At 38.3% G+C, this 21,320-nt stretch overlaps 1 protein-coding gene and 1 long non-coding RNA gene across 2 annotated transcripts; both read right to left on the reverse strand.

Annotated features, from left to right (window-relative positions):
* Positions 1 to 2,468: 2,468 nt before the first annotated feature.
* On the reverse strand, positions 2,469 to 3,184 carry LOC138882313 (uncharacterized). Its single transcript, XR_011403848.1, has 3 exons — positions 3,019 to 3,184; positions 2,855 to 2,926; positions 2,469 to 2,753 (listed from the first exon to the last, which is right to left on the reverse strand). It is a non-coding gene; the product is annotated as an uncharacterized lncRNA (long non-coding RNA).
* Positions 3,185 to 3,207: 23 nt separating this feature from the next.
* On the reverse strand, positions 3,208 to 18,261 carry LOC138881363 (uncharacterized). The gene is made up of 4 exons (XM_070161586.1): positions 18,157 to 18,261; positions 4,864 to 5,098; positions 3,270 to 3,468; positions 3,208 to 3,226 (listed from the first exon to the last, which is right to left on the reverse strand). Exons 1-4 carry the CDS (start codon positions 18,259 to 18,261, stop codon positions 3,208 to 3,210), a joined length of 558 nt encoding a protein of 185 aa, XP_070017687.1.
* Between the last annotated feature and the right edge of the window lie 3,059 nt (positions 18,262 to 21,320).

Genomic DNA, 21,320 nt, shown 5'->3' on the forward strand with positions numbered 1-21,320 from the left:
GAAGTAGTAGTGATAACATGATGAGACTACTACTAGCGTCTTTGGCCAACCTACAAAAATTAAATTAAATTTAAAGTATTTTTTTAAAAGGATTAATTAATTTGAAAAATAATTTTCACCATTAATTAGTATTTGGTAAGACTTTTAAAAATTATTTTTACGTATTTTTTTAAAAGTACTTTTCAAAAAAATACTTTTGGTGAGAAGTTATTTTTTTCTGCTTTTCCAAAATTATTTCTGCTTCTCCTCGAAATTACTTTTTTTCTTCCAAAAGTTTGGTCACACTTAAACTTTTTAAAAAAATAACTTTTAGAAAAAAGTACTTTTAAAATCGAAAAAGCTTGACCAAACATGCTAGACAAATACTTTGATTCCGTAGAGAGAGAAAGTACACATTATACCTTAGTAATTAAAAAAAAAAATCATACATAGATTGTTCTAATTTATATGTTCTATTTTGCTTTTAATCTCTTTAAAATAATATTTTTTTATATTTAGTAACTCTTTAACATTAATACTTTATATGCCATAATTAAAACTACAAAATTCAAATCTCAATCTATTTGTTTTTTAAAATTTCTGTGTCCCGTCAAATTAAAATACAAAATGAAGTCAAAGGGGTGCATAGTAGTCTTTTTCTTTTTCTTTTTTCGTAGGAGTAGCTTTTTAGAAAGAGGCAAACAATGTCGAATTCCACGGTAGTTATGCAAAAATGGCTAACATTTAAATTTATGTCCGATTAACTGAAGGTGTGTTTTTTCTTCTGTTCCTTTTGTTGATAATAAAAGATAGATCAACGTTATGCCTTTGACTTTTAAGATGTGGACACACGATAGGTTTTTTTGTTTATTCAATAATTTTATCTAGCTTTTAAAGTTACGCATTCAATATTTCTTTTGGAGTCTCAATTAATCATAATTTGCGTTAGGTAATATCTATTAAAAGGTGAAGCACTCCCTAATTAATTTGAATTCATTTTAGAGCTGTGAGCACCTAATTTTTGATCATATTTAAAAAATTTAACCATTTTCAATATTTAAATATTTTTTAAGTTTAATCTATATATTTTATCCTTTATTTCACTTTTTAGTAGGTTTACTTAAGAAAATTAAAAATCACAAAAAGAGTCACACTTTTAGATATTAGTTTTACTTTCATTTACGAAAAAAACACAAATAATATGTTTTCTTCTTGTGAAAAATTACTATTTTATAAGTCTTTTCAGTAATTTCCTATACTTTTCTAGGTCTAAGAATAGTTAGTTAACATTTTACCTAACTATTTTAATTTAGTAGGGATAATATTTTAATTTTGTTTGTTATTCTTTAAAAGAAACTAAAAGAGGAAAAAAAGAAAAAGGACTCGGAGGCAAAAGAATGCGGCTGATTCTTCTAGAAAAGGACTAGGGGTGTCACGACCCCAGTTTCATGTCGTGATGATACCTACTCTCTAAGATTAGGTAAGCCAAACATAGATAGAGAAATAAGGAAAATAATATTAAAACTTCAAATTAAACCTCTACACTATTATAATAGCTCAATAGTACAACTATAGGGGCATCAAATTACTAAGTCATACCATGAAAGTTTGGGAGAGAGTAGTAGAAATGAGAGTGCGAAGGACGGTGTCTATTTCAGACAACCAGTTCGGGTTCATGCCGGGACGATCTACCACAGAAGCTATCCATCTTATTAGGAGGATGGTGGAACAGTACAGAGATAAGAAGAAGGATCTCCACATGGTGTTTATTGATCTAGAGAAAGCGTACGATAAGGTTCCTAGGAAGGTCTTATGGAGCTGCTTAGAGGATAAAGGGTCCCGAGTAACTATATTAGAGTGATTAAAGACATATATGATGGAGCTAAGACTCGGGTTAGGACAGTAGGAGGCGACTCTGAACACTTTCCAGTTATTACGGGATTGCACCAAGGGTCTGCGCTCAGCCCATTCCTATTTGCCCTGGTGATGGATGCACTGACTCATTATATTCAAGGGGAGGTTCCATTAGGGGTGGGCATTCGGTCGATTCGGTTCGGTTTGAATAAATTCGGTCCGGTTATTCGGTTTTGTAAATATGATAACCGAAACCGAACTGAAATAAGTTCAGTTCAGTTCGGTTTTTTAAATTTCAGTTCGGTTAATTTTGGGTCGGTTTTCGGTTTGAACATTATCATATTGGGCTGGGCTTATTCTGATTAATAATTGGACTAATTTGTTGGTTGTTTCCAAAATTTTGGACTTTTTGAATGTGTTAAGTCATAAATATGTTCTTTTCAGTGTAAGCCTGGATTTTTGAACTGTGGATAAGATGACCGAAAAAGGAGCAATTCATCAATTAAACATAACCAAAGGATGCTGCTAATTACATGGTTACACCTCTACTTGGTCCATACAAGATCCCACAATCATACAAACAAATATAAACTAGGGAGTAGGGATTAGTAGTTACAACCAAAAGAGCACTACATTACAGAACCAAAAAACCAAAATAGCTATGCTGCTTTGCTGCCACTGGTTACAAGTTACAGCCATGGCCCATGAGAGAACAAAAAACTTAGAATCTATGCTACTTTGCTGCCATTGTTTAGTACAAGCATATTACATAACCAAAAGAGTAATCCAAAAGTTAGAAAGTTTTCATGCTGCTGAACAGCTGAAGTCTCAAAACCAGAGAAATAATTACATTAAGTAGCATGAAACAAGTGAAGTCTATTTACTATAGCATCACTTCCATCTAGGCGCCATGATCAAACCTTTGCAACAAAAGACATAATTATAGGTCAAAAACACAATTGATTTATAATAAAGTATATCAATGTTATATCTTCAAATATACAGAAGGCTATCAACTTACCAGTTACCACACATGGTACATGTTGCAACTATATGTCAATAATAGTTGAATCTTTTGCACTATCAGCCAGATCTAAGGAAAATATAGAAGAAAACTTTGTCATGCATCATCAGTGTTAAGTAAACTATTTGTAATATAATAAAGGAAAGACACAAAATAATTACCAAGTTCTAGTTGTTCTAGATACTCCAAGTCTTCCTCAACTTTAATAGGAATAGGTTCACTTCTAAGCCAATCTTGAAGACAAATAAGAGATTGCACCAGTTTAGGCGTCAACGAACTCCTGAACGAGTCAAGAATGCGACCTCCCGTGCTGAATGCACATTCAGATGCAACACTTAAAATAGGAATGGCTAATACATCACGAGCCATCTCCGCAAGAATGGGAAATCTAGGCTCATTCATTTTCCACCACTTTAAGATTTTAAAGTCATCTGTTTCAGGCTCAAGATCTTCAGCAAGATATCTTTCTAACTCTGATTTAGTACCTAAACCTCCGGTCACTTCCTTATGTTTCTCAAATTCTAATTTTGTTCTCATTGTTCCTCTTTTTAAAAAGCTACCATAACCACTGACAGTAGTTGTTGTGTTTCCAGATGAAGCAGATGATGTTCCTATTGAATTTTTTTTAACATAATAATCAAACAAAGAATCCATATAATTTTTCACCTCTAAAATCAATTTTTTCCCTTTGTTTTCTCCAAACATCCTCACAATTGCAAAAGGAACATATTCAAGCTTGTTACGGGGATCCAAAATTGATGCAATAAAGATCATCTTGTTCATTTTTTCAGGTTCACCCCAATACTTGACAAATTTTTCTTTCATTTTTTTTGCCATTTCTTTCAAACTAGTATCTTCATGTTCCATCCACTCTTTCAATATAAGATCAAGCTCACAAATTTCAACAAAATGCACATTGGAAGTGACATAAATAGAACCAGAAACCCTCAAAGTAAGCAAATAAAAAGCTTCAAGAAATTTTACCATTGTTCTCACATTATCCCAGTCAACACTTGTGAGATCACCTGCACTAGTTCCATCTTCACAAACATAGGTACGAAGATGATGCAACAATCCAACATCAAAGAAACTATATTTGTCAAAGGCAAACTCAAATTGTTGTGCTGTGTCTAACATCATGTATGTAGAGTTCCATCGAGTTGAAACGTCTAAGCATAATGATCTCTTAGAAGTTAACTTTTGAGATTCACAACATTCTTTAAACTTTCTAATCCTAGCGGGAGATTGTCTAATGTATCTCACAGCTTGTCTAACTCTCTTGATAGAAACACCAATTTCTTTCAACCCATCTTGTACAATGAGATTAAGTATGTGAGCCATACATCTAACATGCAGGTGTTTACCATTCATTATATTAGTTCCCCGGGTAGTCAATTGTTTAGACACTTCTCTTACTGTGACATCATTGGAACTAGCATTATCTACAGTTATAGTAAATACATTTTCCAACCCCCAATCAAGCAAACAATTAGTAATTACCGATGCCATGTCATCACCCTTATGACTAGAGATAGGATAAAAGTTTATTATCCTTTTATGCAATTTCCAATCTCTGTCAATAAAGTGAGCAGTAAGACACATATAGTTTATTTTTTGTATAGAAGTCCAAGTATCTGTTGTAAGACAGATTTTAGGACGTGCTTCATTGAAGGAATTCTTCAAACTATGTCTTTGTTCACAATAAAGTTCATAACAATCTCTTGTCAATGTTCTACGAGAAGGAATTTGAAATTGAGGCATTGTGACTCCCATAAACTTCTTAAATCCTTCCTTTTCAACAAAACTAAATGGCAGTTCATCCAAAATTATCATTTGAGCTAAAGCTTTCCTACTAAGTGCTTGATCAAATTTCCAAGTGGTAAGCACCCCTTCATTTGCCCCATTTGAAGCTAGTAGAAAACTGATTTGTGTTTGACTATTATCCATGATACGGGGCATTTTGGGACACTTAATGAGATGATTGTTCATTGATGTAGTACCATTACCTTTCGTAGCAGCAGCATAAGTTTTTTGACAGTAGTTACATTTTGCTCTTTTAGCTCCACTAGGATCATCATATTTCTCAAAATGTTTCCAAGCATCAGATCTAGGTTGCATCACTTTCCTTTTCTTTGGAGCTTCATCAGGACTGTCTGGACTGAGACCTTCAGTATTAGGTATGCTATCATTCGAACCCCCACCTTCGCAGGTTTCGCTTACCCTACTTCCATTTTCTTCCATCTACAAAAAAGAATACAAACATAACAATAAAATACTGAGCAGTGATACAAACATAATACATAACAATAAAATACTGAACAATACGATGGTGATGAAATTGATGCAATGTTGCATCAAACACTAGTACACAACTCTCAGTGAGTATGACCCATGTAATGTAATGAGTATGACCTTGCTTAAAAAAAATTACTGACCAGTGAGCTTTTCTTGTTTTAATAACAAGTTAGAACCTCTCAACTCAACAACACTAAAATCAACAAATATTACAAGAAAATGGACATCACATTCAAGAGTCAAGACTCAAGACTTCTTTCTATGTTGCATGCATCTTTAAGTCTTTAAATACTAACTTTTCACAGGAAAAAAATAAAAAATAAACTGAAACAAGGGAAAGAAGAGAAGATCGGCGAGGGTCGAGGAGTAGAGAACACAAAAAAAAAAGAAATGAGCGAAATATAACAAAAATTAACCTTACCTTCCACAAGAAATTTGACGACAATGATAGATCCCTAGCGTATTTGGGAAAACCACCACTCCACCAGTTTATCAATGGAACCCCTAGCGTATTTGGGGAATTGGGGGGGAGGAACTGCCGAACTGAGAAGTGAGAAGTGAAGTGAGAAGAGAAGGGAGAAATAAAAGCCCTAGCTGCCTAACTGCCTAAGAAAGTAAGAATGGGAAAAGAAAAGGAGATGATCAGCTGATGCCTGATGGGCAATTGGGTATTTGGGTTTGGGATGGGCTGATTTTAATGGAACATAAACTTGGGCCTTAGCCTATATAAGTATGGAAGAGCTGAATTCAGTTGGGACTTGGGCTGATTTCAATGGAACTTAAAATTGGGCTTAGGCCTATATAGCCTATAAAGAATCCATGTAGTATTAGTTCGGTTTTTCGGTTAACCGAAAAATATAAATCAATAACCGACAACCGGACAGTAGGAGGCGACTCTGAACACTTTCCAGTTATTACGGGGTTGCACCAAGGGTCTGCGCTCAGCCCATTCCTATTTGCCCTGGTGATGGATGCACTGACTCATCATATTCAAGGGGAGGTTCCATGGTGCATGCTATTTGCTGATGACATTATTCTAATTGACGAGACAAGAGGCGGCGTCAACGAGAGGCTAGAGATTTGGAGACATGCTCTTGAGTCTAAAGGTTTCAAGTTGAGTAGGACGAAGACGGAATACCTCGAGTGCAAATTTGGAGTTGAGCCGACGGAAGCGGGAGTTGAAGTGAGGCTTGACTCTCAAGTCATTCCCAAGAAAGGTAGTTTCAAGTACCTTGGATCGGTTATTCAGGGGATCGGGGAGATTGACGAGGATGTCACACACCGTATAGGGGTGGGGTGGATGAAGTGGAGGTTAGCGTCGGGAGTCTTGTGTGACAAGAAAGTGCCACCGTTACTAAAAGGTAAGTTTTATAGAGCAGTGGTTAGGCCTGCCATGTTGTATGGAACTGAATGTTGGCCGGTAAAGAACTCACACACCCAGAAGATGAAAGTAGCAGAGATGAGGATGTTGAGGTGGATGTGCGGGCATACAAGGATGGATAAGATTAGGAATGCAGATATTCGAGAGAAGGTGGGTGTGGCCCCCATGGAGGACAAGATGCGGGAAGTAAGACTCAGATGGTTCGGGCACATTCAGAGGAGGAGCACTGATGCACCGGTGAGGAGGTGTGAGCGACTGGCTGTAGTGGGCACGCGGAGAGGTAGAGGAAGACCTAAGAAGTATTGGGGAGAGGTGATCAGACAGGACATGGCGCGACTTAGGATTACTGAGGACATGGCCCTTGATAGGGAATTATGGAGGTCGAGCATTAAGGTTGTAGGTTAGGGGAGAGTGTGAATATTTCTACAGCACAAGTGAGGGAGACTATCTAGTTAGGAGTTAGACTAGGAATGTCAGTGGCCGTCTATTGGATGCAGGGCTTTACCTTCTAGTTGTACTATACCAACCATCTATTTCGTATTTCGTATTTCGTATCCTGTATTTCATATTTCATATCTCTTATATATTGTTGTTATTTTTATTACGCATTTTTATGGTACTAATATATCATCTCCTATTGCTTTTTTGAGCCGAGGGTCTCCTGGAAACAGCCTCTCTACCCTTTGGGGTAGGGGTAAGGTCTGCGTACATATTACCCTCCCCAGACCCCACTTGTGGGATTATACTGGGTCGTTGTTGTTGTTGTTGTTCCCCGAAACTTGGTGGAATGGAGTCATAAGCTCTACAAGAAAGTATTAATAGTCTCCATATACAACACGGTTTGAAAAAAGAAGTAAACAATCGGTGATTTGGGCCAAAATTTATTAAATGGTAGCCATTTGTGTTTTGATTATCAATTGCAATTATAGCCTTTTAACTTTTTAACTCTTTTTGAAATTAAATTAAATAAACTTAATTATTTCCAATAAAATGTAGTAAAATTATAAATATCAAATGTACTACTAATTATTGTAATTAAATATTTATAAAATATTTTATTTTAATGATTTTGAAATGATAAATATATTTGTAATTACATAATACCAATACTAAAATTATTAATTCAAAACTAATACTCAGTTAATTTGTGAAAATAAGTACTATTGATAGAAAATGCTTTCAAAACATTCATAGTAAATTATTAATATTAAGTATAAATAAATTAATTTTAAAAGAAAGGGTCAAAATCGGTCGTCAACACCTATGAACCTCCAGCTCTGATACTGTCACGACCCAGAATCTCAATCTCGAGATCGTGATGGCACCTAACATCCGTTTGCTAGGCAAGCCGACATGAGATAATTAAATGACCGATTTTTAATTGTTAAAACACAATGATGATATACAACGAGAAATAGAAACCCAATCTGATACAGTGTCATGTGATAATATCTATTTCCAAAAATTTGGAGATACGAGTACACGAGCAACTAGAAGTTCTACAAATAGAGTCTGAAATAAATATAACTATTTTGAAGGAAATGAACAGTAAAAATGGGAAGAGGAAGGGGACTTGAAGGTCTGCGGACGCCAGCAAATTTACCTCAAGTCTCCGTATGTAATTATCTGAGCTGACACACCTCACGCACCGCTGGGACAATACCAGAATTTGCACAAGAAGTGCAAAACTGTAGTATGAATAAAATCCTACCCAATATACTCCGTAAATGTAGAGCCTAACATCGATGAGGTAGTGACGAGGCTATGACAAGACACCTACGTAAATAAGCCTGTACAAGTATATATGAAGCAGTAACAATAATAGAGAATAATAACATACAAGCTGAGAGGGGACATCAAAAAAGGGGGAAATATGGCAACTACAACATGTATGAAATCACGTGATAGCCGAATAAATCATCAACCAATGAAATAAGACAAACCAACGATATGAAAATAGCACGACATTACCCTTCGTGCTTGTACTCTCGTCCTTACCATGAAAATGATGATATAATTAAAATGAAATGGTATGACATCACCCTTCATGCTTTTATTTTCGTCCTCACCATATAATAAAGAATAAATGAGATGAATGGCACGACATCACCCTTTATGCTTTTACTCTCTTCCTCATCATATAATAATGAATAAATGATATAAATGGCACGACATCACCCTTCATGCTTTTATGTTCTTCCTTACTATATAATAATTAATAAATGAGATAAATACAATGACACGACATCACTCTTCGTATTTTTACTCTCTTTCTCACCATGTAATGATGATAATATGAATTCAACAAATAAATAATGCGGAGAATGTATTAAACGTCAAATATGATGCCAAGATTCCAAACTTCAAATTCTAAAATACTCAACAATTATGAAATACGCAATAATTATGAAAGGAATAATCAAAGAAGTAATAAACCTAACCTACACATAGATATCATATTTAATAATACAATAAACATAAGGAAACAAGTTCCACCCACATACTTTAACCCAACAACAACACATAAGTACTCGTCACCTCATATATACGTTGTTCCCATACATTAAACACGTAAAAAATAGACTAACAAGTCCTAATACCTCAAGTCAACGTTAACCACGATACTTACCTCGCTCTGCAATCAAATCAAAGCTCAACCGAGGCCTTTGCTCTAAAATCTGCCTCCAAACCAATCAAATCTAACCAAATATAGTTCAAACAATTCAAAATAAGCTTTAGAGACTACTAATGAGTGAAAAAGATTCAATCTTTAATGATTTTGAAAAAACTCAACAAAAGTCAACCCGAGCCGCTTGGTCAGAACCCGAGATTTGGACCAAAACCTAATTACCCATTTACCCCCGAGCCCGATTATATGATTAGTTTCGAAATCCGACCTCAATTTGAGGTCTAAATCTCAATTTCTCAAAATCTCCAATTTCTACCATGAACAAACAGAGATTAAAGGCTAGAAATCAATGAGTGTTGATGGAAATGAAAGAAAACGAGTTAAAATCTACTAACCTTTAAAGTGGGGATGAAATTCCTCTACAAAATCTCCTCTAGGCCGAGTCAAATGTGGAGATGGTGAAAAATGATGAAAATCCCGACTTTGGGATATTCAATTGACTGGGCGTCAGGTCTTTATCACGTTCAAAAAGGACCTGACACGATCGCGAAGCATAACAACCCTATTGGCCTACGCGTTCGCGATGTTCCTCACGCGTTTGCAAAGGCTTCTCCCCCTCCCCCCCACCTTCGGTTTCGCGTAGAACACTCAGCAGATCCCCTCCGAGGCCCATACCGATCGCATTCGCGTGGTATTGTCGTGTTCACGAAGGGTGATCCCAACACTGCTTCACGTTCGCGATCTCAACCTTGCATGCACATAGAGGAAATCCCACCCCAGCCCAGGTTACCATTCGTGATCGCGTGAGTGGATTCGCAATCGCGAAGAACAAAGCGCGAGGTACCAGAATCTCTGAAACCAGCAATCCTTCTAAGTTCAAAATCAATCTGTAGCCTGTCGAAAACTCATGCGAGCCCCTGGTGCTCCAAATCAAACGTGCACACAAGTGTAATAATATCATACAAACTTTTTCTTGTGGTCAAAACACCAAAATAACTCCTAGAACCACGAATCAGACATCAAAATGTATAAAATTTTTAAAGAAACTTAAGAACTTTCAAATTCACAACCGAATGTCTGAATAACGTCAAATCAAATTGCTTTTGCACAAAATTTTGCAGACAAGTCACGAATAGTGAAATGAACCTATACCAACTTTTGGAACCGAAATCTGAATCCATTAAAAAAAAAGTCAACCTATGGTCAAACTTAGGAATTCTTTAAACCTTCAAATTACTAGTTTTCAATGAATCACGTTCAATCAAGTCAGGGACTTCCGAATTCAATTCCGGACATATGCCCAAGTACCAAATCCTGATACAGACCCACTAGGATCATCAAAATACTAATTTGGGTCCATTTATACAAAACGTTGATCGTAATCAACTCAAATTATTTTAAGGATAAAATTCACATTTTTATAAAAAAATTTACATGATTTTTTTGAAATAAGACACGGACTATGCATGCAAATTGAGGAATGCTAAATAGAGCTATTCGAGGTCTTGGAACACAGAAATAGAGATTAAAACTCAAAATGACCTATCGGGTCATCACATTCTCCACCTCTAAAACAAACGTTCGTCCTTGAATAGACAAAGAAAGGTACCTAGACTGGTGAAAAGGTGTGGGTATCCACTCTGCATGTCGGACTTGGAATCCCACATGGCTGCCTCGATCGGTTGACCTCTCCGCAGTGCTCTAACTGAAGGATAACTCTTAGACCTCAACTTCCGGACCTGCCGGGCTAGAATAGTTATTGGCTCCTCCTCGTAAGTCAAATCCTTGTCCAATTGGACTCAGTTGAAATTTAACACATGAGACAGATTGTCGTGGTACTTCTAGAGCATGGAGATATGGAATACCATGTGAACTGCTGATAAGCTAGGTGGCAGTGCAAGCTTGTAGGACACTTCATCAACCCCTCAAGAATCTCAAAGGGCCCGATATACCTAGGGCCCAACTTGCCCTTCTTTTCGAACCTCATAACTCCCTTCATGGGTAAAAATAAAAGCAAAACCCACTCTCCAACCATGAATGCAACATCACAAACTCTACGATCGGCATAACTCTTATGCCTGGACTAAGCTGTGCGAAGTCGATCGTGAATTATCTAGACCTTTTTCAAGGCATCTTCAACCAAATTGGTACCCAATAATCGAGATTATGCATGCTCTATAATAATCTCTACTAATTTCATGCATGGCGCGTCGCCCCATGCGGTGCGCCTATGTATTTTTCCTAGAGCTATTTTCCTATTTTGGCTAGGAAAGGGTAGTTTCATCCGGGCACGACCCTATTTGGTATAAATACATGAAAAAATGTTATTTTCTGTACTTTTGACATATTTTTGATCTAAGGATGATAAGGAGTAGTTGGAAGAACACAAGCACAAGGATTTCATCATTCCTTCCTCACTCAAGACCCGAGTTTGGATTGAATTTATGTTTTCCTATATTTTAATTATATTTGTGATGAATTACTCCATGTCTATGGAGTAGTTACCTTTAGGGTTTGGTGTATTTGGTGTATTGATGATTTTTTTACTTAAATATCAGATTAAACTGGTCTGAATTTAATTCAATCAAAATTGATTATGAGAATCTGTAAACTCTGTTGTGATAAAGGTCTGCATAACAAAACCACCCCTTAGACCAGGGAATAATCAATTGCAAGTTTAAAGTTCTAACTTGCTCTAAATTTTGAATTATTCAAAAGGGGTAGGGAAAAACGTAAATGTCACGACCCAAACCGATGGGCCGCGACGAGCGCCTGAGTCTTACCAATCAAACACCCCTAAGCATACGTCTAAAATATGAACCTGAATGACATCTGTTGTATTACAAAATTAACATACGTGAAAGAAGCCTGCCATCAAGGCATATGTACGTATACATACAGAATACAGTGGGCGAACCGGCAAGGCTGCTATAGATAACTATACATCAAAAATTGAAAGCCGACAAGGCCACGTATAACCCAACTAGACATACTGTCTACAGACCTCTAACAGAAACATAACTGTACAAAGACAGGACTGAGCCATGTCATACTCATATACATATATATGTACAAACGTATCGTACCAATATCAAAAGTAGCTCCGGGTCAAATGGAGCATGCCAACTCTCGCTGATCAGGGATCCTAAGAAGGAGGACCGTCAGCTTGCCTACCTGCACCTACGGGCATGAAACGCAAGCCCCGTGGAATAGGGCGTCAGTACGAAAAATGTATTGAGTATGTAAGGCATGGAAATTAGTACGTAATAGACATAGATGAAACATGGAATACCGAAACACATCTTTAAATCTGAATAACTTTGTATATTTTGAAACGTTTATAACGTCATGCACGTGCGTGTAAATGCCAAGCCATGCATAGGTATGGATTTACATAATATCATCAGCCTCTGAGGGCATCCCATCACATCATGTCGGCCACTGTGGGCAACGTCATAATCATATACCAGCTGATCAGGTGGTGGTGCGTATATAACGCCATAACCATTCCCATATCCCATATACACATATATACATACATATATATGCGTATATAACGTCGTTTGAATACATACATATATATGCGTATATAACGCCATTTGAATACATACCCATATATGCGTATATAACGCCGTTTGAATCATATTTCAGCACTGTGGGCAACATCATCATCATATACCAGCTGATCAGGTGGTGTTGCGTATATAACGCCGTAACCTTTTCCCATATCCCATATACATATATTTACAAATATACGCGTATATAACGTCATCTGGTCATGGGTCAATGCACATGTACGAAATGCATGAAAAATACGTAATAATCTCAATATTCCTTTCGGATAAATTTTTCCAACTGCGTATTATTTTGAGACCCATGAACAGAAGGAAATAATAATTCTCATGGGGAATCAAGAATATAGTCACCCCTACTATTTCTATGAATAGAATAATTTATAGAAATCGTGTATCTGCTCGTTTCTTTCGCATAATCTAAACCATGCCAAAAGAAAGAAGGGAGGGCCTTAACATACCTATTCCTGGAATTATTTAAACGAATCTGCTTCTCCGAAATTTACATTTGGATTCCTTGAATTCTTGGACGAATTTGTTCTGCTCCTAGCGTTTTTGTGTACTGGGTTTAATCTTAGTTGTGGAACTTTAAAAGATTGCTTGTCCTTGTGTATTAAAGGCAGAAGCTTAAGACTTGTGACCAAATCTTGGACGTACTACTCATTTCTTGCCCACAAGATACCAAGCACTTAAAATGTTGAGCAAGCTCTTAGAAGATGACTCATTCTTATGAGTTATGTAATTTACACGTTACTTAGTATGAAGCATATATGACCATGAGTCATATGCTTAAGTGGTAGTCTACTGCCACGTTTTTAGAGTAAGTTTTTGTTAATTTTTTTTATCCACCTATTAGTTAACCGAGTAATGTTTCGTTACCCGATAATTAATCTATTACCCGCATAATTTAAGAATTATCACAAATTACTTAAAATTCTATTTATTTTCAAAATACTTCATATATATACATTATATATTACACTACCGTGGTCATATGGTACCTTGCATGGTACTAGTTTATAATTTTTGGGTATTATCGCTCGACCCGTATTTTATTCCAAATTGTCCACTTTCAACGAAACTTATTTTCGTTAATCCGTGTACCCGTTTATCCCTCATAATACTTATTTATTGCTTGTTAATACGTTAACTTCAAGATGATCTCCTCCCCGATTCTATATTAGTTGACCGAAGACGAAACTTTTAACGTACGAAAATACGAGATGTAACATCCTTCCCCCCTTAAAAACATTCGTCCTCGAATGTTTCACTCTCCGTGATCTATATAGCTTTGGCAAGGTCGCCTTTTGTAACAATACTACTACCAACTCTCCCCGTAGAAGCTTAATAATTCAACGACACACAGGACAATGACAATAATCAATAGAAGAATTTATACACGCACCTTGAGGTTATGACGTCTCAGTTAGACCCTTATCTAGAATAGGAAATAGGTAGGGATATCTAGACTTCATGTCTTCCTCGGCCTCCCAAGTCATTTCTTCTACATTGTTGTTCCTCCAAAGCACTTTCACGGAGGCTACCTCCTTATTCCGTAGCTTGCGGATTTGTCGGTCTAGAATGGCAACCGAAATTTCCTCATATGACAAGTCCTCTGTAATCTGTACATCATTCATAGGTACCACTCGGGTAGGATCGCCAATGTACTTTCGTAACATAGATACATGAAAAACTGGATGGACAGACTCCAATTGCGAGGGCAATTCTAACTCATAAGCTAGTCGGACCACCCTCCGAATGATCTTATAAGGCCCGATATACCGTGGGCTAAGTTTACCCTTTTTGCCAAATCTCATCACACCCTTCATAGGTGACACTTTTAAGAATACCCAGTCATCAACCCCGAACTCTAAATCTCGACGTCGCACGTCTGAATATGACTTCTGACGACTTTGAGCTGTCAATAGTTGATCCCGGATAAGCTTTACTTTTTCTATGGCTTGCTGAACCAGGTCTGGCCCGTGTAATCCAGATTCTCCAACGTCGAACCACCCTATAGGCGACCTACACTTTCGTCCGTAAAGGGCTTTGTATGGAGCCATCTGAATGCTGGAATGGTAGCTATTATTATATGCGAACTCAATAAGCGGCAGATGATTATCCCAGCTACCTTTGAAGTCTATTACACAAGCTCGCAACATATCCTCCAGTGTTTGAATTATACGCTCAGCCTGCCAGTCTGTCTGGGGATGAAATGCTGTACTAAGGCTTACTTGAGTCCCCAGTCCCTTTTGGAAGGATCTCCAGAAGTTAGTTGTAAATTGAGCTCCTCTATCCGAGATAATAGATACAGGTACACTATGCAGTCGTACTATCTCCTTAATATAAACCCTCGCATAATCTTCTGAGGAGTACGTAGTTCTAACGGGAAGAAAATGGGTTGACTTTGTGAGCCTATCAACAATCACCCATATCGAATCGAACTTACGCTGCGTACGAGGTAAGCCTATGATGAAGTCCATATTGATTATTTCTCATTTCCAAGTCGGAATCTCCATAGACTGCAATAATCCACCAGGGTTTTGATGCTCAATCTTAACCTGCTGACAGTTAGGGCACTGAGCAACAAATTTAGCTATGTCCTTTTTCATTCCGTCCCACCAATATATTTCCCTGATGTCGTGATACATCTTTGTCGCTCCTGGATGGATAGAATAACGGGAATAGTGGGTTTCTCCCATGACCTGCCGACGCAACCCTGCAACATTAGGCACACATAATCACCCTTGGTATCTGAGGACCCCATCTTCGGTAATTTCAAACAGTGTCTTCTCCTTCTGAAGAGTGGTATCTCTATAATGAATTAGCACAGGGTCCTCATATTGGCGTTCCTTCACTTCAGTTACTAAAGATGATGTTGACGTATCTTGAAGAGTAATTCCAATGTCACCTGAGTCCAGTAACCTAACTCCAAGACTAGCTAGCTGATGAACCTCATGGGCTATTCCCCTCTTTTATGGATACAAATACGACAGGCTACCCATAGATCTACGGCTGAGTGCATCGGCAACTACGTTTTCCTTCCCCGGATGGTATAAAATATTAACGTCACAGTCTTTAAGTAGCTCCAACCATCTCCTTTGATGAAGATTCAATTCCCTTTGCTTGAAGATGTACTGGAGGCTCTTATGATCCGTATAAATATCAACATGAATGCCATACAAGTAGTGCCTCCACATCTTTAGTGCATAAATCACCGCAGCTAACTCTAAATCATGGGTCGGGTAGTTCTTTTTGTGCTTTCTTAGTTGTCTAGAAGAATAAGCCACAACCTTACCATGCTGCATCAGCACACAACCCAATCCAACGCCTGAAGCATCACAATAGATAACATAACCATCGGTCCCTTCTGGGAGCGTGAGAACCGGTGCTGAAGTTAACCTATCCTTTAATGCCTGGAAACTCCGTTCACAAGCATCAGTCCATTGAAATTTTGCTCCCTTCTGAGTCAACTTTGTTAAAGGTACTGAAAGGGAAGAAAATCCTTCCACAAATCTCCTGTAAGAACCTGCCAACCCAAGAAAACTACGAACCTCCGTTGGTGTTGTGGGCCTAGGCCAAGTCTTTACTGCCTCAATCTTTTGTGTATCCACTAGGATGCCTTCACCCTAAATGATATGCCCAAGGAAAGTTACAGAGTTCAACCAGAATTCACACTTAGAAAATTTTGCATACAACTTCCTTTCTTGTAGAATTCTGAGCACCGTACGCAGATGACCAGCATGCTCATCCTCTGAACGGGAATATACCAGTATATCATCAATAAATACAATTACAAATAGATCTAAGAAAGGCCTGAACACACGGTTCATCAAATCCATGAATACTGCTGGGGCATTGGTTAGACCAAACGACATAACCCGAAACTCAAAATGCCCATATCTAGTCCTGAACGTTGTCTTCGGAATATCTTCATCCTTAACCCTTACTTGGTGGTACCCGAACCTCAAGTCTATCTTTGAAAACCACTTGACACCTTGCAACTGATCGAATAAGTCATCAATCCTCGGGAGCGGGTACTTATTCTTGATCGTCACCTTATTCAGTTGCCTATAATCAATACACATTCTTAAGGAACCATCTTTCTTCCTTAAAAACAACATAGGTGCTCCCCACGGGGACGTACTAGGTCTGATAAAACCTTTTTCAAGCAAGTCCTTTAGTTGTTATTTCAATTCTTTCAGCTTTGCGGGGGCCATTCTATAGAGAGGAATAGATATTGGGTGAGTATCTGGTAGTAGGTCAATAGGAAACTCAATTTCTCGCTCTGGTGGGAGACCCGGAAGTTCATCAGGGAAGGTATCTGGAAACTCATTTACCACAGGGATGGACTGAATAGTTGGTGACTCTACTTCTACATCCTGAACCCGAACTAAGTGATAAATACAGCCCTTTCTGATCATCTTCCTTGCCTTGATATAGGAAATAAATCTACCTCTCGGCGATGCCATGTTACCTTTCCACTCCAAAATAGGCTCCCCCGGAAATTGAAATCGGACTATCTTCAATCTACAATCAACATTGGCATAACAAGAAGCCAACCAATCCATACCCATTATAACATCAAATTCTACCATATGTAACTAGATTAAGTCTGCTACGGTAGGTCGACCATGAACTATTATTATACAATCCCTATATACCTGCTTAGCTATCACCGAGTCCCCAACAGGTGTAGACACCTCAAAAGGTTTAACCGATTCAGGTTTTATTTCAAACTTACTAGCAATCAATGGAGTAACGTATGATAAGGTGGAACCTGGATCAATTAGTGCATATACATTGTAGGAGGAGACTGATAATATACCTGTAACAACATCAGGCGATGACTCTTGGTACTGTCGTCCTGCTAACGCATAAATGTGGTTCTGAGGGCTGCTCGAGCTAGATACTCCGCCTCTGCCTCTACCACAACTCATTGGTGCTTGGGGACTTTGCCTAGGGGGCGTACTGATAATGATGATGATCCAGCCACAGATCCCCCTAGCTGAGCTATGCTTGCATCACCTCTCATCGGACAATCCCTCATAACGTGGCCCGGATGACCACAAGTATAACACGCACCTGACCCCATACGACACTGCCCGGTATGCTGCTTACCACATTGAGTACATCGTGGTAAGGGTGGCCTCATATGATTTTACTCACCCCTATACTGAAAACTTGAGGCCCTAAAATTCTGGCCAGGCCCTGAATATGTAGAACGATCAAATCTCTTTCCTCCAAACTGAGGGGGCGTGCTAGCCGAGGGCTGGGATGGATATCTCGAATACTGTTGCCTCTGACCATCTCGAAACTCACCATAAGGACCCGAAGACCCTGCCCTCTTATTTTGGGCCCTATCATGCTCACGACCGACCTTCTATTTCTGTTTACGCTCCTCTACACCTTGAGCGTACACCTGAATACGAGAAATATCCATGTCTGGATGAAGTGAAACTGACATACAATCGTTAAGCAAGTAAGGTTCTAACCCCATCATGAACCGGTGAACCTGATCCTCCATCTTAGATACAATAGTGGGTGCATACCTAGCCAATGAATCAAACTGAATACAGTACTCCCGAACACTCATGTTTCCCTGCCGAAGGGTCAAGAACCTATCAACTCTGGCTCGCCTAAGCTCTGGTGGCAGATAATGACGAAAAAAGCTTCTGTAAACTCCTGCCATGCCGCAGGATGGACATTCTCACCTCTGGACAATTCCCAAGACTCGTACCAATTAACTGCAACATCTCGGAGCCTATAGGAAGCTAGCTCAACTGACTCAGTCTCAGTGGCCTTCATTACCCGTAACGTCCTCTGTACTCTATCAATAAATACTTGAGGGTCCTCATTCGGGTCTGCTCCAGTGAATACCGGAGGGTCTAAATTAATAAAGTCACGAACCCTCGCGCTCACGGACCTATCTGTGTGACAAATACATGCTTCCTGATGTCGAGCCTGTGCGGATACTAATCGGGTCAATAACTGAACAACATCTCTCATTTCCTGACCTGGCATATCTTGCTGAGGTACTGAATGTATAGGGGCGGGTATTGGAGCTGGTGCCCTACGAAATTCTTCTGGAAAAGGCGGGGTATGTAAAGTCTGAGATGGAACATCATCATGAGATTCTCCCCGAGCCCTGGTAACTCGTGGTGCTCGACTAGTAGTCTCACCAGCCACGGACTTTCCCTTCTGGGCAGTCGTACTCTTTGGAGGCATTGCTGAAAATATAACGTATCGTTAGGAACAAGAATTCTGGTATTGCACGATCTTGAGATAAAAGAGAGGATAACATCCTATATGTCCTATAGCCTCCTATTTATAAGTGTGGTGCATGACACACCCATAAACAAGACTCTACTAGACACGGTCTGCAGACAATCCTAGGACAGAACTGCTCTGATACCACTTTTGTCATGACCCAAACCGATGGGCCGCGATGAGCGCCTGAGTCTTACCAATCAAACACCCCTAAGCATACGTCTAAAATATGAACCTGAATAACATCTACTGCATTACAAAATTAATATACATGAAAGAAGCCTGCCATCAAGGCATATGTACGTATACAGACAGAATACAGTGGGCGAGCCGGCAAGGATGCTATAGATAACTATACATCAAAAACTGAAAGCCGACAAGGCCACGTATAACCCAACTAGACATACTGTCTACAGACCTCTAATAGAAACATAACTGTACAAAGACAGGACTGAGCCATGTCATACTCATATACATATATATGTACAAACGTATCGTACCAATATCAAAAGTAGCTCCGGGTCAAATGGAGCATGCCAACTCTCGCTGATCAGGGATCCTAAGAAGGAGGACCGTCAGCTTGCCTACCTGCACCTACGGGCATGAAACGCAAGCCCCGTGGAATAGGGCGTCAGTACGAAAAATGTACTGAGTATGTAAGGCATGGAAATTAGTACGTAATAGACATAGATGAAACATGGAATACTGAAACACATCTTTAAATCTGAATAACTTTGTATATTTTGAAACGTTTATAATGTCATGCACGTGCGTGTAAATGCCAAGCCATGCATAGGTATGGATTTACATAATATCATCAGCCTCTGAGGGCATCCCATCACATCATGTCGGCCACTGTGGGCAACGTCATAATCGTATACCAGCTGATCAGGTGGTGGTGCGTATATAATGCCATAACCATTCACATATCCCATATACATATATATACATACATATATACGCGTATATAACACCGTTTGAATACATACATATATATGCGTATATAACGCCATTTGAATACATACCCATATATGCGTATATAACGCAGTTTGCATCATATTTCAGCCACTGTGGGCAACATCATCATCGTATACCAGCTGATCAGGTGGTGTTGCGTATATAACGCCGTAACCTTTTCCCATATCCCATATACATATATTTACAAATATACGCATATATAACGTCATCTGGTCATGGGTCAATGCACATGTACGAAATGCATGAAAAATACGTAATAATCTCAATATTCCTTCCGGATAAATTTTTCCAACTGCGTATTATTTTGAGACCCATGAACAGAAGGAAATAATAATTCTCATGGGGAATCAAGAATATAGTCACCCTACTATTTCTATGAATAGAATAATTTATAGAAATCGTGTATCTGCTCGTTTCTTTCGCATAATCTAAACCATGCCAAAAGAAAGAAGGGAGGGCCTTAACATACCTGTTCCTGGAATTATTTAAACGAATCTGCTTCTCTGAAATTTACATTTGGATTCCTTGAATTCTTGGACGAATTTGTTCTGCTCCTAGTGTTTTTGTGTACTGGGTTTAATCTTAGTTGTGGAACTTTAAAAGATTGCTTTTCCTTGTGTATTAAAGGCAGAAGCTTAAGACTTGTGACCAAATCTTGGACGTACTACTCATTTCTTGCCCACAAGAGACCAAGCACTTAAAATGTTAAGCAAACTCTTAGAAGATGACTCATTCTTATGAGTTATGTAATTTACACGTTACTTAGTATGAAGCATATATGACCATGAGTCATATGCTTAAGTGGTAGTCTACTGCCACGTTTTTAGAGTAAGTTTTTGTTAATTTTTTTTATCTACTTATTAGTTAACCGAGTAATGTTTCGTTACCCGATAATTAATCTATTACCCGCATAATTTAAGAATTATCACAAATCACTTATAATTCTATTTATTTTCAAAATACTTCATATATATACATTATATATTACACTACCGTGGTCATATGGTACCTTGCATGGTACTAGTTTATAATTTTCGGGTATTATTGCTCGACCCGTATTTTATTCCAAATTGTCCACTTTCAACGAAACTTGTTTTCGTTAATCCGTGTACCTGTTTATCCCTTATAATACTTATTTATTACTTGTTAATACGTTAACTTCAAGATGATCTCCTCCCCGATTCTACTTTAGTTGACCGAAGACGAAACTTTTAACGTACGAAAATGCGAGATGTAATAGTAAAAGACCTGCACCCGAAATGGTTCTTTGAATTTAATCACAGAAGGATTTTTATCACCATATTCTAATTCTAAAAAAGCAAGTGGTTAGGGTCCAAC

Source organism: Nicotiana sylvestris, chromosome 11 (genome assembly GCF_000393655.2).
Source record: "Nicotiana sylvestris chromosome 11, ASM39365v2, whole genome shotgun sequence".
Lineage (NCBI taxonomy): Eukaryota > Viridiplantae > Streptophyta > Magnoliopsida > Solanales > Solanaceae > Nicotiana > Nicotiana sylvestris.

Excerpts from the sequence above, each read along its gene's own strand:
- LOC138881363 (XM_070161586.1), bottom strand. The coding sequence starts at position 18,261 with ATGGAGGATCAGGTTCACCGGTTCATGATGGGGTTAGAACCTTACTTG. Across the intron at positions 5,099-18,156 it reads TGGATATTTCTCGTATTCAG|ATGGAAGAAAATGGAAGTAG; the intron begins GTGTACGCTCAA and ends TCTTTTTTGTAG. Across the intron at positions 3,469-4,863 it reads TTATGCTGCTGCTACGAAAG|GAACATCATCTGCTTCATCT; the intron begins GTAATGGTACTA and ends AAAATTCAATAG.